Genomic DNA, 20,353 nt, shown 5'->3' with positions numbered 1-20,353 from the left:
GAAAATATATAAGTTGAAATGTATAGGTATGTATATGTGCATGTGTGGGCATCTATGTATGTATGTGTGTATGTGTGAGTTGGGAACGGGGGAGACAGCGACTAAGTATAATAAGTAAAATGAATATATATGTATATAGCAAAAAAGGAAAAGCAATGTTGTAGAATGTGATCTGGATTGTTGGCTGCTAAGTTACAGGCAGTAAGAAAATTATTTATGATACACTTGGTCATATTTTATGCTCATTTACACTACAGTGAAAGTAATACTTTTGGACAGTATACTAAAAGAATGCCAGTTTCATATATGGTATTTGCCATCAAAGATAAAATTGTATGGTGATACCACATAGGTGAGTATTGATACAATAGGACTGTAAATCAAAAGAATGCAGAAAAGATATAGGGAAGGGGATGGTATCAAAAAGGAGGTGAGAGGAACAATAGAACATCCAAAGAATGGAATATATAGGGATCTGAAGGAGTGGTGAGTGAAGTAGTTTAGAGAGGAGGTGAAATAGCTATTGATTTGGAAAGTGTGTATGGCAGTTTGGAATTTTTATATATATTTTTGCCATTTGATGTGGTCAAAGCTGATTTTTTTTTTTTTTTTGCTTCATAAAGGTAAGGGGAGTAAGTATTAGAGGCATAACTTTTCTGGATTGAACCAGGGCATGTGAAGCGTCTGGGGTAAACCATGGAAAGTGTGTGGGGCCTGGATGTGGAAAGGGAGCTGTGGTTTTGGTGCATTATTACATGACAGCTAGAGACTGAGTGTGAACAAATGGGGCCTTTGGTGTCTTTCCTAGCGCTACCTCGCACACGTGAGGGGGGAGGGGGTTGTTATTCCATGTGTGGCGAGGTGGTGATGGGAACAAATAAAGGCAGACAGTATGAATTATGTACATGTGTATATATGTATATGTCTGTGTATGTATATATATGTGTACATTGAGATGTGTAGGTATGTATATTTGCGTGTGTGGACGTGTATGTATATACATGTGTATGTGGGCGGGTTGGGCCATTTTTCGTCTGTTTCCTTGCGCTACCTCGCTAACGCGGGAGACAGCGACAAAGCAAAATAATAAAAAAAAAATGTGTGTGTATGGGTGCAAGAGGTGAAAAAGAGGGCAAATGATAGTTGGGGTTAGAGAGTATCATTAAATTTTAGGGAGAATAAAAAGAAGTTTTGGAAGGAGGTAAATAAAGTGCATAAGACAAGGGAACAAATGGGAACATCAGTGAAGGGGGCTAATGGGGAGGTGATAACAAGTAGTGGTGATATGAGAAGGAGATGGAGTGAGTATTTTGAAGGTTTGTTAAATGTGTTTGATGATAGAGTGGCAGATATAGGGTGTTTTGATCGAGGTGGTGTGCAAAGTGAGAGGGTTAGGGAAAATGATTTGGTAAACAGAGAAGAGGTAGTAAAAGCTTTGCGGAAGATGAAAGCCGGCAAGGCAGCAGGTTTGGATGGTATTGCAGTGGAATTTATTAAAAAAGGGTGTGACTGTATTGTTGACTGGTTGGTAAGGTAATTTAATGTATGTATGACTCATGGTAAGGTGCCTGAGGATTGGCGGAATGCTTGCATAGTGCCATTGTACAAAGGCAAAGGGGATAAGAGTGAGTGCTCAAATTACAGAGGTATAAGTTTGTTGAGTATTCCTGGTAAATTATATGGGAGGGTATTGATTGAGAGGGTGAAGGCATGTACAGAGCATCAGATTGGGGAAGAGCAGTGTGGTTTCAGAAGTAGTAGAGGATGTATGTGAGAAATACTTAGAAAAGCAAATGGATTCGTATGTAGCATTTATGGATGTGGAGTAGGCATATGATAGAGTTGATAGAGATGCTCTGTGGAAGGTATTAAGAATATATGGTGTGGGAGGCAAGTTGTTAGAAGCGGTGAAAAGTTTTTATCGAGGATGTAAGGCATGTATATGTGTAGGAAGAGAGGAAAGTGATTTGTTCTCAGTGCATGTTTGTTTGCGGCAAGGATGCGTGATGTCTCCATGGTTGTTTAATTTGTTTATAGTTGGGGTTGTTAGGGAGGTGAATGCAAGAGTTTTGGAAAGAGGGGCAAGTATGCAGTCTGTTGTGGATGAGAGAGCTTGGGAAGTGAGTCAGTTGTTGTTCGCTGATGATACAGCACTGGTGGCTGATTTGGGTGAGAACCTGCAGAAGCTGGTGACTGAGTTTGGTAAAGTGTGTGAAAGAAGTAAATGTGAATAAGAGCAAGGTTATTAGGTACAGTAGTGTTGAGGGACAAGTCAATTGGGATGTATGTTTGAATGGAGAAAAACTGGAGGAGGTTAAGGGTTTTAGATATCTGGGAGTGGATTTGGCAGCGGATGGAACCATGGAAGCAGAAGTGAATCATAGGGTGGGGGAGGGAGCGAATGTTTTGGGAGCGTTGAAAAATGTGTGGAAGTTGAGAACGTTATCTTGGAAAGCAAAAATGGGTATGTTTGAAGGAATATTGGTTCCATCAGTGTTATATGGTTGCAAGGCGTGGGCTGTAGATAGAGTTGTGCGAAGGAGAGTGGATGTGCTGGAAATGAGATTTTTGAGGACAATATGTGGTGTGAGGTGTTTTGATCGAGTAAGTAATGAAAGGGTAAGAGAGATGTGTGGTAATGAAAAGTGTGGTTGAGAGAGCAGAAGAGGGTGTTTTGAAGTGGTTTGGGCACATGTAGAGAATGAGTGAGGAAAGATTGACAAAGAGGATATATGTGTCAGAGGTGGAGGGAACGAGGAGAAGTGGGAGACCAAATTGGAGGTGGAAAGATGGAGTGAAAAAGATTTTGAGTGATTGGGGCCTGAACGTGCAGGAGGGTGAAAGGTGTGCAAGGTATAGAGTGAATTGGAACTGTGTGGTATACCGGGGTCGACGTGCTGTCAATGGATTGAACCAGGGCATGTGAAGCGTCTGGTGTAAAGCATGGAAAGTTCTGTGGGGCCTGGATGTGGAAAGGGAGCTGTGGTTTCAGTGCATTATACATGACAGCTAGAGACTGAGTGTGAACGAATGTGGCCTTTATTGTCTTTTCCTAGTGCTACCTCGCGGACATGCTGGGGGAGGGGTTGTCATTTCATGCATGGCGGGGTGGCGATGGGAACAGATAAAGGCAGACAGTATGAATTATGTACATTTGTATATATGTATATGTCTGTGTGTGTGTATATATGTATGCGTTGAAATGTATAGGTATGTATATTTGCGTTTGTGGATGTGTATGTATATACGTGTGTATTTGGGTGGGTTGGGCCATTGTTTCGTCTGTTTCCTTGCGCTGCCTTGCTTACGCAGGAGACAGCGACAAAGTATAATGAATTGGAATTTTTTTTTTTTTTTTTTTTTTTTTTTTTTTTTTTTTTGTCGCTGTCTCCCGCGTTTGCAAGGTAGCGCAAGGAAACAGACGAAAGAAATGGCCCAATCCACCCCCATACACATGTATATACATACGTCCACACACGCAAAATATACATACCTACACAGCTTTCCATGGTTTACCCCAGACGCTTCACATGCCCCGATTCAATCCACTGACAGCACGTCAACCCTGGTATACCACATTGCTCCAATTCACTCTATTCCTTGCCCTCCTTTCACCCTCCTGCATGTTCAGGCCCCGATCACACAAAATCTTTTTCACTCCATCTTTCCACCTCCAATTTGGTCTCCCTCTTCTCCTCGTTCCCTCCACCTCCGACACATATATCCTCTTGGTCAATCTTTCCTCACTCATTCTCTCCATGTGCCCAGACCATTTCAAAACACCCTCTTCTGCTCTCTCAACCACGCTCTTTTTATTTCCACACATCTCTCTTACCCTTACGTTACTTACTCGATCAAACCACCTCACACCACACATTGTCCTCAAACATCTCATTTCCAGCACATCCATCCTCCTGCGCACAACTCTATCCATAGCCCACGCCTCGCAACCATACAACATTGTTGGAACCACTATTCCTTCAAACATACCCATTTTTGCTTTCCGAGATAATGTTCTCGACTTCCACACATTCTTCAAGGCTCCCAGAATTTTCGCCCCCTCCCCCACCCTATGATCCACTTCCGCTTCCATGGTTCCATCCGCTGCCAGATCCACTCCCAGATAACTAAAACACTTCACTTCCTCCAGTTTTTCTCCATTCAAACTCACCTCCCAATTGACTTGACCCTCAACCCTACTGTACCTAATAACCTTGCTCTTATTCACATTTACTCTTAACTTTCTTCTTTCACACACTTTACCAAACTCAGTCACCAGCTTCTGCAGTTTCTCACATGAATCAGCCACCAGCGCTGTATCATCAGCGAACAACAACTGACTCACTTCCCAAGCTCTCTCATCCCCAACAGACTTCATACTTGCCCCTCTTTCCAAAACTCTTGCATTTACCTCCCTAACAACCCCATCCATAAACAAATTAAACAACCATGGAGACATCACACACCCCTGCCGCAAACCTACATTCACTGAGAACCAATCACTTTCCTCTCTTCCTACACGTACACATGCCTTACATCCTCGATAAAAACTTTTCACTGCTTCTAACAACTTGCCTCCCACACCATATATTCTTAATACCTTCCACAGAGCATCTCTATCAACTCTATCATATGCCTTCTCCAGATCCATAAATGCTACATACAAATCCATTTGCATTTCTAAATATTTCTCACATACATTTTTCAAAGCAAACACCTGATCCACACATCCTCTATCACTTCTGAAACCACACTGCTCTTCCCCAATCTGATGCTCTGTACATGCCTTCACCCTCTCAATCAATACCCTCCCATATAATTTACCAGGAATACTCAACAAACTTATACCTCTGTAATTTGAGCACTCACTCTTATCCCCTTTGCCTTTGTACAATGGCACTATGCACGCATTCCGCCAATCCTCAGGCACCTCACCGTGAGTCATACATACATTAAATAACCTTACCAACCAGTCAACAATACAGTCACCCCCTTTTTTAATAAATTCCACTGCAATACCATCCAAACCTGCTGCCTTGCCGGCTTTCATCTTCCGCAAAGCTTTTACTACCTCTTCTCTGTTTACCAAATCATTTTCCCTAACCCTCTCACTTTGCACACCACCTCGACCAAAACACCCTATATCTGCCACTCTATCATCAAACACATTCAACAAACCTTCAAAATACTCACTCCATCTCCTTCTCACATCACCACTACTTGTTATCACCTCCCCATTTGCGCCCTTCACTGAAGTTCCCATTTGCTCCCTTGTCTTACGCACTTAGATATATACACATATATATATGTGTGTATATGAGTGGATGGGCCATTCTTTGTCTGTTTCGTGACACTATTTTGCTGATGTGGAAACGGTGATCACAAATGATAATAATAGAAAGAAATGAAGCTGAAGCAACTACTGTATACCAAGCAATGTATATGCAGTAGTTATACCTTGCAATGATTTTATGTGCAGTGTAGATAATTATATTGATGGAAATGGCAAGGGAGATGGGACTTGCAAGCCTAAAAGAATAGCAAACTACATAGGATAAAGAAAAGTGTTGAAGTACGGTATTCCTTTTTCAACAGAAATCGCCATGGTAAGACATTTGTGTATTAAGATTGGTCATGTTATTTTGACGACCCCGTGTCAGTTAATGGAAAGGAAACTTGTCCTGATATATTACACCTGCAGTTTCAATATTATATGTGTGAATGGAATGTCAAAAATGTTGGAGTCTCATAGTTAGATATTAATTGCATTATAACAGTGGAAGAAATAAAGATATTGGATAAATTTAAGACAAATACTGTTAGTGTACATAAACTGATGAATTTTGTAAGGGAAGCGAAGATGTTTAATGTTTTATTAATTGTGCTAAGTTTGTAGATATCATTTACAGGAAAACAAAATAAATAATTTGTGGAAGTATGTGGTGTGAGGTGGTTTGATCGAGTAAATAATGAAAGGGTAAGAGAGATTTGTGGAAATAAAAAGAGTTTGGTTGAGAGAGCAGAAGGGGATGTGTTGAATTGGTTTGGACATATGGAGAGAATGAATGAGGAAAGAATGACAAAGTGGATATGTGTGTCAGAGGTGGAGGGAATAAGGAGAAACAGGAGACCAAATTGAAGGTAGAAGGAAAGCATCTGGGTAAGGGGAACGGGAGACCAAATTGGAGGTAGAAGGAAAGCATCTGGGGTAAACCATGGAGAGGTCTGTGGGGCCTGGTTATGGATAGGGAGCTGTGGTTTCAGAAGATTACACATGACAGCAAGAGACTGAGTGTGATTGAATGTAACCTTTTTTGTCTGTTTTCCTGGTGCTACCTCGCTGAAGTGGGGATAGGGATGCTATTTCCTGTGGGGCAGGGTAGTGACTGGAGTGGATGAAGGCAAGCAAATATGAATATTGAGCATTTGTATATAGTTATATGTCTGTCTTTGTGTATGTTGATATGTTTATGATGTATGTGTGTGTATGGGCATTTATGTATATATATATGTGTATGAATGAGTGGATGGGCCATTCTTTGTTTGTTTCCTGGCACTACCTCGTTCATGCGGGAAACAGCAAATAAGTATAAAAAGATCAGAAAAATATAATTTTCAGTTTTTATTTATCTTTTATATGTTAAAAAGGTGCTGAATGACAGTTGGGATTTAGTACATTACAAATTCCACAACACCAACCTTTGCAAATGTTTCTTTACAGTTTCTTTTTTTCTTTCTTTCTTTCTTTCAAACTATTCGCCATTTCCCGCATTAGCGAGGTAGCGTTAAGAACAGAGGACTGGGCCTTTGAGGGAATACCCTCACCTGGCCCAATTCTCTGTTCCTTTTCTTTTTACTTTACCTTTTTTTTAGAATTTATTCTTTTTACATAAATCAGTGACTTTAATAGGTATTACTGGACTCTTACTGCCTAAGGTTACATCTCGAGTGAAAAGTCAGTTTTGAAGAGGCAGTGTACTGGGGCATACTTGTCTCCAAAGAACTTCTCAAAAGGAGCCTACATTTCCCTGTCACTGAACTACACAGCTTTGGGTTGAAGGAGCCTTTAGAAAGGTCCTGGATAACACCAGGCCTTTTCCAAGGGTGATTGATTAGTCCTGGGTAATTACAATTAATGATAGTGACTAATATTTACAGATGGCTGCTTTAGATGGGAGTGAAAGAAGAGTGGTTCTTGGCGATCTTTCACATGGATTTGGCTTTTCACTGTTGGGGGATTATCTGTACTGGACAGATTGGCAGAGGCGGAGCATTGAGAGAGTCAGCAAACTAAACGGTTAGTACTAACATCTATTCTTGTATATTAACTTGGTTGTTTAATTATGTTATCTTTAGAAATACTCTCCTAAACCCAGTTTCTGTAGTTGAAGGAAACATATCAAGTTGTGTTGAATCTTTATGCTTAGAATGATTGGATTACTCATATGAACAAAGAAATTAGTTATTCTTGCTGAAGGGAAAATGTGTTAGAAGATAGGTGAATAATTAGGGAAGACTTGGAGTAGAATAAGATAGTGATGCCCACTGTTAAGAATTGATGAGAATTGTTAGAATTATACATGAAAGTTTTCATTAAGATGTAGAGATTATGAGAGATGTGATATGATTAGGAAACTTGATTATTGAATAATTACTTGAATAGGCTAGATAGGGAGCTGTCATGGGAGTTGGATATAGATTTAATGAATTATAAGCTTTAGTTTAGAGTAGTTTTAGTTGAGGAGAGAAAGTGCTAAAAAAGATTATACGAAAATATCTCATTGTTTTAGTGCAGTTTACAAGACAGCTAAAGAGTGTATGTTTTCAAATGAGAACTGATGACCTTGCTTTAAGTGGGAGAGGCAGTGATGTATGTAAAAGGAATAGTATTTTAGTGAAGGTCATATACCTAGAGATGAGTAGTAGGTATTAGTTGGTAGGCAGCCAACAACCAGGGAGGTTTATTACCAGAAATACCCGCTTGGTTATCAGGAGGGTTAGTGATGGCTGTGTGGTTAGCCAGCACTTCAGATGTTGTCAGGTTGCACTCCTCTGACCCATGTTGCTGTCTATTCTTTCTGCCTCACCCACACATGAACTACGTGTCCACAAAAGCATACAATCTCTCCGTGTCATACATAACGCTTGATAACACTTAATTCGTTATTTTATTTTATTTATTTTATTATACTTTGTCGCTGTCTCCCACGTTAGCAAGGTAGCGCAAGGAAACAGATGAAAGAATGACCCAACCCACCCACATACACATGTATATACATACACGTCCACACACAGCACATATACATATCTGTACATCTCAGTGTATACATATATATACACACACAGACATATACATAAATACAAATGTACATAATTTCCCAGGAATACTCAACAAACTTATACCTCAGTAATTTGAGCACTCACTCCTATCACCTTTGCCTATGTACAATGGCACTATGCAAGCATTGCGCCAGTCCTGAGGCACCTCACCTTGAGTCGTACATACATTAAACAACCTTACCAACTAGTCAACAATACAGTCACCCCTTTTTTAATAAATTCCACTGCAATACCATCCAAACCCGCTGCCTTGCCGGCTTTCATCTTCCGCAGAGCTTTTACTACTTCTTCTCTGTTTGCCAAATCATTCTCCCTAACCCTCTCACTTTGCACACCACCTTGACCAAAACACCCTACATCTACCACTCTTCATCCTTGACCAAAACACCCTACATCTACCACTCTGTCATCAAACACATTCAACAAACCTTCAAAATACTCACTCCATCACCTTCTCACATCACTATTTGTTATCACCTCCCCATTAGCCCCCTTCACTGATGTTCCCACTTGTTCCCTTGTCTTATGCACTTTATTTACCTCCTTCCAAAACATCTTTTTATCCTCCTTAAAATTTAATGATACTCTCTCACCCCAACTCTCATTTGCCCTCTTTTCAGCCTCTTGCACCTTTCTCTTGACCTCCTGTCTCTTTCTTTTATACATCTCCCAGTCAGTTGCATTATTTCCTTGCAGAAATCGTCCAAATGCCTCTCTCTTCTCTTTCACTAATAATCTTATTTCTTCATCCCACCGCTCACTACCCTTTCTAATCTGCCCACCTCCCATGCTTCTCATGCCACAAGCATCTTTTGCGCAAGCCATTACTGCTTCCCTAGATACATCTCATTCCTCCCCCACTCCCCTTACGTCCTGTGGTCTCACCTTTTTCCATTCTGTACTCAGTCTCTCCTGGTACTTCTTCACACAAGTCTCCTTCCCAAGCTCACTTACTCTCACCACCCTCTTCACCCCAACATTCTCTCTTCTTTTCTGAAAAGCTCTACAAATCTTCACCTTTGCTTCCACAAAATAATGATCAGACATCCCTCCAGTTGCACCTCTCAGCACATTTAACATCCAAAAGTCTCTCTTTCGCATGCTTATCAGTTTACACGTAATCTAATAACGCTCTCTGGCCATCTCTCTTACTTACATACGTATACTTATGCATATCTCTTTTTAAACCAGGTATTCCCAATCACCAGTCCTTTTTCAGCACATAAATCTACAAGCTCTTCACCATTTCCATTTACAACACTGAACACCCCACGTACACCAATTATTCCCTCAACTGCCACTTTACTCACCTTTGCATTCCAATCACCCATCACTGTAACCTGGTCTCGTGCATCAGAACTACTAACACACTCGCTCAGCTGCTCCCAAAACACTTGCCTCTCATGATCTTTCTTCTCATACCTAGGTGCATATGCACCAATAATCACCCATCTTTCTCCATCCACTTTCAGTTTTACCCATATCAATCTAGAGTTTACTTTCTTACATTCTATCACATACTCCCACAACTCCTGTTTCAGGAGTAGTGCTACTCCTTCCCTTGCTCTTGTCCTCTCACTAACCCCTGACTTTACTCCCAAGACTTTCCCAAACCACTCTTCCCCTTTACCCTTGAGCTTTGTTTCACTTTAAGCCAAAATATCCAGGTTCGTTTCCTCAAACATACTACCTATCTCTCCTTTTTTCTCATCGTGGTTACATCCACACACATTTAGACACCCCACTCTGAGCCTTCGAGGAGGATGAGCACTCCCTGCGTGACTCCTTCTTCTGTTTCCCTGTTCAGAATGTTAAAATACATGGAGAGGAGGGTTTCTAGCCCCCTGCTTCCGTCCCCTTTAGTCGCCTTCTATGACAAGTGAAGTACACATAATTCGTACAGTTCATTAATTGTAACTAGATTTTCCAGTGGTGAGCACTGTTCACTAGCCCTACCTTTTGGCCAAATGGTGGGAAAAATAGACAGAAGTAGTAGGTAGGAACATTTAGGCAGGAGCATTGGATAGAAACATTAGAAGTAGTTGCTTGGAACATTATGGAGGAGCAGTAGGTAGAAGTAGTCGGAAGGAACATTAGATAGGAGCCTGTGCAAACACTGTGCTAGAGTTGCCATCTGCCTGTGGCCAGTTAAGGATGAGGCATTAACTGGAGTTATCTAGATATGGAGACTATTGTCATGGCCACCCCCTTAAGGGAGGTCCAGTTGAGAACAGGTGTCAGAGTTATAGATGGATCGATAGTGTTTTAGTGTGCAAAGTGTTTTAGATACTTAGGAATGGACATGGCAGCAGCTGGAACCATGGAAGTGAGTCAAAGGGTGGGTGGGTAGGCTGGAGAATGTGTGGAAAGAATTATTGTTATTGGGAAGGGCAGAATTGGATATGTTTGAAGGTTTAGTCGTCCTAACAATATTACGTTGATGTGAGGCATGGGCGGAGGAGAGTTTATTTATTGGGGCTGGCTGGCTGGCTCTTGAAATATGGGCTCAAAATTCAGCGACAAGATGTATGTATTGTGGAGTTGCCTGGTTCACGCAAATATCTATCTAGTGGAGTTGAGGGATTAATGTATTATGGCAAACTGTATATAACATAAGATATAGGGATGGAATGTGTAATGACAACAGTAAGGTATAGAACAGTGAAAGGAATTGTAAAGAAGGCTTTGGTCTAAATGATATCTGTTGTAACTTGAGTAGGGTATGTATAAAGGAGCAACAGAATTAGGGTTTAGGTTAAGTGGATGCTAGGTGGTTGAAATTTGAGGTAGAAGGAAACAGTGGATAAAGATTAGCGCAATAAAAGTGGAAGTGTAGGTGCATATCTGAAGCTATTCTGTGGCTCTGCTGTTTAGCCAAAGTTCTACTAAGGCCACTTACTTGCTTGGAATATAGAAAATAATTAGACCAAGGTATTTGGATTAGATTAATGTCTCAGATTGCAGGAGTTTAAGTGTGCTTTGAGGTTAAGACTAGAAATAAATCTTTACTTTTATTGTTGGCCCTAATGATAGTTTTCTATTGTGTATACTTTATGGAAATATGTTGGTGAAGAATCAGTAGTTCTCATGTTAAAGATATTTTTAGGAACCCAGCGGGAAGCAATTTTGGAACAGCTGCCAGATCTGATGGGACTGAAGGCAGTTAATGTAAGCAACAAAGCAGGGTCAAACCCATGTCGTAAAAATAATGGTGGCTGCTCCCACCTGTGCCTCAATAGACCAACCATCTATACATGTGGATGTCCTATTGGTATGTATGTTTAAAAGAATTTTTCCCAGGAATGGGTGTTGATACCTTAAGCAAAGGTTAGTTTTGTGAATTAGACTTTTACTGTCTCTGAGTTTAACATACCCAGATTAAATGTGTAAACAAAAATTAGTATGTGAAGATAGATACATAGCTATTCAAATAACTTTTAGAACTTTAGATTTAATCTGATTTTTTTTTTATACATGATTTGTATAAAATATAGATATAATTTAATTAATTTTGAAGGTTTGTTGAATGTGTTTGATGATAGAGTGGCAGATATAGGGTGTTTTGGTCGAGGTGATGTGCAAAGTGAGAGGGTTAGGGAAAATGATTTGGTAAACAGAGAGGAGGTATTAAAAGCTTTGCGGAAGATGAAAGCCGGCAAGGCAGCAGGTTTGGATGGTATTGCAGTGGAATTTATTAAAAAAGGGGGTGACTGTATTGTTGACTGATTGGTAAGGTTATTTAATGTATGTATGACTCATGGTGAGGTGCCTGAGGATTGGCGGAATGCGTGCATAGTGCCATTGTACAAAGGCAAAGGGGATAAGAGTGAGTGCTCAAATTACAGAGGTATAAGTTTGTTGAGTATTCCTGGTAGATTATATGGGAGGGTATTGATTGAGAGGGTGAAGGCATGTACAGAGCATCAGATTGGGGAAGAGCAGTGTGGTTTCAGAAGTGGTAGAGGATGTGTGGATCAGGTGTTTGCTTTGAAGAATGTATGTGAGAAATACTTAGAAAAGCGAATGGATTTGTATGTAGCATTTATGGATCTGGAGAAGGCATATGATAGAGTTGATAGAGATGCTCTGTGGAAGGTATTAAGAATATATGGTGTGGGAGGAAAGTTGTTAGAAGCAGTGAAAAGTTTTTATCGAGGATGTAAGGCATGTGTACTTGTAGGAAGAGAGGAGAGTGATTGGTTCTCGGTGAATGTAGGTTTGCGGCAGGGGTGTGTGATGTCTCCATGGTTGTTTAATTTGTTTATGGATGGGGTTGTTAGGGAGGTAAATGCAAGAGTTTTGGAAAGAGGGGCAAGTATGAAGTCTGTTGGGGATGAGAGAGCTTGGGAAGTGAGTCAGTTGTTGTTCGCTGATGATACAGCGCTGGTGGCTGATTCAAGTGAGAAACTGCTGAAGCTGGTGACTGAGTTTGGAAAAGTGTGTGGAAGAAGAAAGTTAAGAGTAAATGTGAATAAGAGCAAGGTTATTAGGTACAGTAGGGTTGAGGGTCAAGTCAATTGGGAGGTGAGTTTGAATGGAGAAAAACTGGAGGAAGTGAAGTGTTTTAGATATCTGGGAGTGGATCTGGCAGCGGATGGAACCATGGAAGCGGAAGTGGATCATAGGGTGGGGGAGGGGGCGAAAATCCTGGGAGCCTTGAAGAATGTGTGGAAGTCGAGAACATTATCTCGGAAAGCAAAAATGGGTATGTTTGAAGGAATAGTGGTTCCAACAATGTTGTATGGTTGCGAGGCGTGGGCTATGGATAGAGTTGTGCGCAGGAGGATGGATGTGCTGGAAATGAGATGTTTGAGGACAATGTGTGGTGTGAGGTGGTTTGATCGAGTGAGTAACGTAAGGGTAAGAGAGATGTGTGGAAATAAAAAGAGCGTGGTTGAGAGAGCAGAAGAGGGTGTTTTGAAGTGGTTTGGGCACATGGAGAGGATGAGTGAGGAAAGATTGACCAAGAGGATATATGTGTCGGAGGTGGAGGGAGCAAGGAGAAGAGGGAGACCAAATTGGAGGTGGAAAGATGGAGTGAAAAAGATTTTGTGTGATCGGGGCCTGAACATGCAGGAGGGTGAAAGGAGGGCAAGGAATAGAGTGAATTGGAGCGATGTGGTATACGGGGTTGACGTGCTGTCAGTGGATTGAATCAGGGCATGTGAGGCGTCTGGGGTAAACCATGGAAAGCTGTGTAGGTATGTATATTTGCGTGTGTGGACGTATGTATATACATGTGTGTGGGGGGGGGTTGGGCCATTTCTTTCGTCTGTTTCCTTGTGCTACCTCGCAAACGCGGGAGACAGCGACAAAGTATAATAAAATATAATATAATGATTCATTGTGAGGTGCCTGAGGATTGGTGGAATGCGTGCATAGTGCCATTGTACAAACAGGCAAAGGGGATAAGAGTGAGTGCTCAAATTACAGAGGTATAAGTTTGTTGAGTATTCCTGGTAAATTATATGGGAGGGTATTGATTGAGAGGGTGAAGGCATGTACAGAGCATCAGATTGGGGAAGAGCAGTGTGGTTTCAGAAGTGGTAGATGATGTGTGGATCAGGTGTTTGCTTTGAAGAATGTATGTGAGAAATACTTAGAAAAGCAAATGGATTTGTATGTAGCATTTATGGATGTGGAGAAGGCATATGATAGAGTTGATAGAGATGCTCTGTGGAAGGTATTAAGAATATATGGTGTGGGAGGCAAGTTGTTAGAAGCAGTGAAAAGTTTTTCTCGAGGATGTAAAGCATGTGTACGTGTAGGAAGAGAGGAAAGTGATTGGTTCTTAGTGAATGTAGGTTTGTGTCAGGGGTGTGTGATGTCTCCATGGTTGTTTAAGTTGTTTATGGATGGGGTTGTTAGGGAGGTGAATGCAAGAGTTTTGGAAAGAGGGGCAAGTATGAAGTCTGTTAGGGATGAGAGAGCTTGGGAAGTGAGTCAGTTGTTGTTTGCTGATGATACAGCGCTGGTGGCTGATTCATGTGAAAAACTGCAGAAGCTGGTGACTGAGTTTGGTAAAGTGTGTGAAAGAAGAAAGTTAAGAGTAAATGTGAATAAGAGCAAGGTTATTAGGTACAGTAGGGGTGAGGGTCAAGTCAATTGGGAGGTAAGTTTGAATGGAGAAAAACTTGAGGAAGTAAAGTGTTTTAGTTATCTGGGAGTGGATCTGGCAGCGGATGGGACCATGGAAGCGGAAGTGGATCATAGGGTGGGGGAGGGGGTGAAAATCCTAGGAGCCTTGAAGAATGTGTGGAAGTCGAGAACAGTATCTCGGAAAGCAAAAATGGGTATGTTTGAAGGAATAGTGGTTCCAACAATGTTATATGGTTGTGAGGCGTGGGCTATGGATAGAGTTGTGTGCAGGAGGGTGGATGTGCTGGAAATGATATGTTTGAGGACAATATGTGGTGTGAGGTGGTTTGATCGAGTAAGTAATGTAAGGGTAATGTGGAAATATAAAGAGCGTGGTTGAGAGAGCAGAAGAGGGTGTTTTGAAATGGTTTGGTCACATGGAGAGAATGAGTGAGGAAAGATTGACCCAGAGGATATATGTGTCGAGGGTGGAGGGAACGAGGAGAAGTGAGAGACCAAATTGGAGGTGGAAGGTTGGAGTGAAAAAGATTTTGAGTGATCGGGTCCTGAACATGCAGGAGGGTGAAGGGCGTGCAAGGAATAGAGTGAATTGGATCGATGTGGTATACCGGGGTTGACGTGCTGTCAATGGATTGAATAAGGGCATGTGAAGCGTCTGGGGTAAACCATGGAAAGTTGTGTGGGGCCTGGATGTGGAAAGGGAGCTGTGGTTCGGGCATTATTGCATGAGAGCTAGAGACTGAGTGTGAACGAATGGGGCCTTTGTTGTCTTTTCCTAGCGCTACCTCGCACACATGAGGGGGGAGGGGGATGTTATTCCATGCGTGGCGAGGTGGCGATGGGAATGAATAAAGGCAGACAGTGTGAATTGTGTGCATGTGTATATATGTATATGTCTGTGTGTGTATATATATATGTGTACATTGAGATGTATGGGTATGTATATTTGCATGTGTGGACGTGTATGTATATACATTGTGTATGGGGGTGGGTTGGGCCATTTCTTTTGTCTGTTTCCTTGCGCTACCTAGCAAACGGGGGAGACAGCGACAAAGCAAATAAAAAAAAAGCTTCTAACAACTTTCCTCCCACACCATATATTCTTAATACCTTCCACAGAGCATCTCTATCAACTCTATCATATGCCTTCTCCAGATCCATAGAGTTGATAGAGATGCTCTGTGGAAGGTATTAAGAATATATGGTGTGGGAGGAAAGTTGTTAGAAGCAGTGAAAAGTTTTTATCGAGGATGTAAGGCATGTGTACGTGTAGGAAGAGAGGAAAGTGATTGGTTCTCAGTGAATGTAGGTTTGCGGCAGGGGTGTGTGATGTCTCCATGGTTGTTTAATTTGTTTATGGATGGGGTTGTTAGGGAGGTAAATGCAAGAGTTTTGGAAAGAGGGGCAAGTATGAAGTCTGTTGGGGATGAGAGAGCTTGGGAAGTGAGTCAGTTGTTGTTCGCTGATGATACAGTGCTGGTGGCTGATTCATGTGAGAAACTGCAGAAGCTGGTGACTGAGTTTGGTAAAGTGTGTGGAAGAAGAAAGTTAAGAGTAAATGTGAATAAGAGCAAGGTTATTAGGTACAGTAGGGTTGAGGGTCAAGTAAATTGGGAGGTGAGTTTGAATGGAGAAAAACTGGAGGAAGTGAAGTGTTTTAGATATCTGGGAGTGGATCTGGCAGCGGATGGAACCATGGAAGCGGAAGTGGATCATAGGGTGGGGGAGGGGGCGAAAATTCTGGGGGCCTTGAAGAATGTGTGGAAGTCGAGAACATTATCTCGGAAAGCAAAAATGGGTATGTTTGAAGGAATAGTGGTTCCAACAATGTTGTATGGTTGCGAGGCGTGGTCTATGGATAGAGTTGTGCGCAGGAGGATGGATGTGCTGGAAATGAGATGTTTGAGGACAATGTGTGGTGTGAGGTGGTTTGATCGAGTGAGTAACGTAAGGGTAAGAGAGATGTGTGGAAATAAAAAGAGCGTGGTTGAGAGAGCAGAAGAGGGTGTTTTGAAGTGGTTTGGGCACATGGAGAGAATGAGTGAGGAAAGGTTGACCAAGAGGATATATGTGTCGGAGGTGGAGGGAACGAGGAGAAGAGGGAGACCAAATTGGAGGTGGAAAGATGGAGTGAAAAAGATTTTGTGTGATCGGGGCCTGAACATGCAGGAGGGTGAAAGGAGGGCAAGGAATAGAGTGAATTGGAGCGATGTGGTATACCGGGGTTGACGTGCTGTCAGTGGATTGAATCAAGGCATGTGAAGCGTCTGGGGTAAACCATGGAAAGCTGTGTAGGTATGTATATTTGCGTGTGTGGACGTATGTATATACATGTGTATGGGGGGGGTTGGGCCATTTCTTTCGTCTGTTTCCTTGCGCTACCTCGCAAACGCGGGAGACAGTGACAAAGTAAAAAAAAAAAAAAAAAAAAAAAAAAAAAATTTGTTTGATGTGAAAATCAATAAAGGGTTTCTTTTTTATAGGCTATGAACTTACCCAGAATGAGAAACAGTGTGTGGTGCCTGAAGCATTTCTGTTGTACACACGGAAGGAAGATATCAGGCGCATATCTCTCCTCACAAGTCATAATGTTGCAATTCCTGTCACTGGCATCCAGGAAGCCATGTAAGTATATCACATCTTTCTTTTGGTATGTTTTTTGTATTACGCATGCATTTCAGGGTATGCATTGGAATGTTCCCCCAAAACGTATGCATCAGCAGTATTCCATATCTGCATATCCGTCAATACACCTCTTCTGGCTGTTGATTCTGATAATTTTACAAAACAGTTACACAGTTCAGCACTCTTGGTACTATAGGTTGGGTAATTTGGTGTTGCAGTTGAGATGCAGGTTGTATTATATTGCAGATATCCTGTTTAATGTTAATTATGCATTCCCAGAAAATGCAGCATGAGCAAAATTTGTACAGTGGAACCCATTTCACTTTGGATTCTTGGAATATGCAGTGTGACCAAAAAAGAAAAAAATGTACAATGGAACCCAGTTTACTTTAGGATAAAGGGGTTTTGTTCCTTGGCTAGATTTTTCAAGCAAAATTATGAATGAAACGTTAAGAAACACAGCACCATTCTTTCCATACTTGTTTGCCTTTTCTCAGGATAGCAAGTTATAGCTAGAAATATATTAACAGCTCTCATATGATGCATCGAAATCTTGAAATGTGCTCAACCACCACAGATCTGTGCACCCTGTGTTGATTTTAGGCTCAGAAAAATGGTTCGAGCAAATCGGGTATTTCATCTCAAAAGACTTTGTTCAGCCCTTGTGATGCCCTCAAGCACCACACATCCATACCTGTGTTTATTTTAGGCTCAGAAAACTGGTCTGAGTAATTTGGGTCTTTCATCTTAAAGATTTCATTCTGCTCTTGGAATGTGCTCAAGCATGATAGGTCCATATCTCAGTCAATTTTAGGATTAGATAAGTGGCCCAAACAGATAGAATATTTTATCTCAAAGAGTTTGTTATCCACTCGGGTCACCCTCAAGGAGTACAGGTTCATACCAGTCTCGATTTTAGGCTCAGAAAAGTGGTCCGCGCAAAGCGAGTATTTCATCTCAGAGACTTTGTTCGGCCCTCATGATACCCTCACACACCACACCTGTGTCAATTTTAGGCTCAGAAAAGTGGTCCGAGGAAATCAGATATTTTATCCCAAAGAATTTGTTTGGCCCTCAGGATGCCCTCAAGCACCACAGGTCTGTACCTGTCTTGATTTTGAGCTCAGAGAAGTTCCCTGAATGATTTGGGTACTATAACCTAACCTTTTTTGGCACTTGAAGTGTGCTCAACCACCACAATCCGTGCCTCTCAGTTTTAGGCTAAGAAAAGTGGCCCAAACAACTCTTAATATTTTATCTCATGGAGTTCATTCTCCACCCGGGTCGCCCTCATGCACAATAAGGAAGTACCTGTGTCGATTTTAGGCTCAGAAAAGTGGTTTGAGCAAATTGGGTATTTTATCCCAAAGAATTTGTTCTGCTCTTGGGATGCTCTCAAGCACCACAGTCCTCACCTGCCTCATTTTTCAGCTCAGGAAAGTTCCTTGAACGATTCGGGTACTATAACTTAACAACTTTTTTCGGCTCTTGGAATGCGCTCAGCCAACGCAGGTCCATACCTGTGTTGATTTTAGGCTTAGAAAAGTGGCCACAACAACTCAAATATGTAATCTCAAAGAGTTCATTCTCTCCTCGGGTTGCCCTCTAGCACCACAGGTATTGATTTTAGGCTCAGAAAAGTGGTCTGAGCAAATTGGGTATTTTATCTCAATGAATTTGTTCGGTCCTCGGATGCCCTCAAGCACCAAGGTCTGTACCTGTCTCAATTTTAAGCTCAGAAAAGTTCCCTGAATGATTCGGGCACTATAACTTAACAACTTTCTTTGGCTCTTGAAGTGCGCTCAAGCACCACAGGTTCGTGCCTGTGTCAGTTTTAGGCTTAGAAAAGTGTCCCAGACAACTGTAATATTTTATCTCAAAGAGTTCATTCGCTCAGGTAGCTCTCAACCGCCACAGGTCCGTCCGTACCTGTGTCGATTTTAGGATGTGGTCGAAGCATCCTGGGTATGTGATCTGAAAGACTTCCTGTGGCCCTTGGGATGCCCCCAAGTACCACAGGTCCATAACGGTGTCGATTTTAGGCTCAGAAAAGTGGCCTGAGCTCTTCAGATATTTTATCTCAAAGACTTTGTTTGGTTCCCAGAATGCAGTCAAGCACCACAGGTCTATACCTGTGTCGATTTTAGGCTTCGACAGGTGGACAAAATGACTCGATTATTTTATCTTAAAGAGTTCATTCTGCTCGGGTCACCCTCAAGCACAACAGGTCCGCACCTGTGTTGATTTTAGGCTCAGAAAAGTGGTCCGAGCAAATCAGATTTTTTTTTTTTTTTTTTTTGCCGCTGTCTCCCGCGTTTGCGAGGTAGCGCAAGGAAACAGACGAAAGAGATGGCCCAACCCACCCCCATACACATGTATATACATACGTCCACACACGCAAATATACATACCTACACAGCTTTCCATGGTTTACCCCAGACGCTTCACATGCCTTGATTCAATCCACTGACAGCACGTCAACCCCGGTATACCACATCAATCCAATTCACTCTATTCCTTGCATGCCTTTCACCCTCCTGCATGTTCAGGCCCCGATCACACAAAATCTTTTTCACTCCATCTTTCCACCTCCAATTTGGTCTCCCACTTCTCCTCGTTCCCTCCACCTCCGACACATATATCCTCTTGGTCAATCTTTCCTCACTCATTCTCTCCATGTGACCAAACCATTTCAAAACACCCTCTTCTGCTCTCTCAACCACGCTCTTTTTATTTCCACACATCTCTCTTACCCTTACGTTACTTACTCGATCAAACCACCTCACACCACACATTGTCCTCAAACATCTCATTTCCAGCACATCCATCCTCCTGCGCACAACTCTATCCATAGTCCACGCCTTGCAACCATACAACATTGTTGGAACCACTATTCCTTCAAACATACCCATTTTTGCTTTCCGAGATAATGTTCTCGACTTCCACACATTCTTCAAGGCTCCCAGAATTTTCGCCCCCTCCCCCACCCTATGATCCACTTCCGCTTCCATGTTTCCATCCGCTGCCAGATCCACTCCCAGATATCTAAAACACTTCACTTCCTCCAGTTTTTCTCCATTCAAACTCACCTCCCAATTGACTTGACCCTCAACCCTACTGTACCTAATAACCTTGCTCTTATTCACATTTACTCTTAACTTTCTTCTTTCACACACTTTACCAAACTCAGTCACCAGCTTCTGCAGTTTCTCACATGAATCAGCCACCAACGCTGTATCATCAGCGAACAACAACTGACTCACTTCCTAAGCTCTCTCATCCCCAACAG

At 41.9% G+C, this 20,353-nt stretch overlaps 1 protein-coding gene across 1 annotated transcript in view; it reads left to right on the top strand.

Moving 5' to 3' along the window:
• The window catches only part of arr (low-density lipoprotein receptor-related protein 6), a 258,989-nt gene that overhangs the window by 64,162 nt on the left and 174,474 nt on the right, over positions 1-20,353 (top strand). Inside the window, exons 10-12 of the mRNA XM_071668200.1 lie at positions 7,159-7,297; positions 11,447-11,611; positions 16,923-17,064. Of these exons, the coding sequence (XP_071524301.1) occupies positions 7,159-7,297; positions 11,447-11,611; positions 16,923-17,064 (446 nt within the window). The remainder of the gene's footprint in view (positions 1-7,158; positions 7,298-11,446; positions 11,612-16,922; positions 17,065-20,353) is intronic.

This window comes from Panulirus ornatus, chromosome 2, assembly GCF_036320965.1.
Source record: "Panulirus ornatus isolate Po-2019 chromosome 2, ASM3632096v1, whole genome shotgun sequence".
Lineage (NCBI taxonomy): Eukaryota > Metazoa > Arthropoda > Malacostraca > Decapoda > Palinuridae > Panulirus > Panulirus ornatus.
Note: the sequence above shows the minus strand (reverse complement) of the source record. Positions and strands in the feature narration are given on the sequence as shown.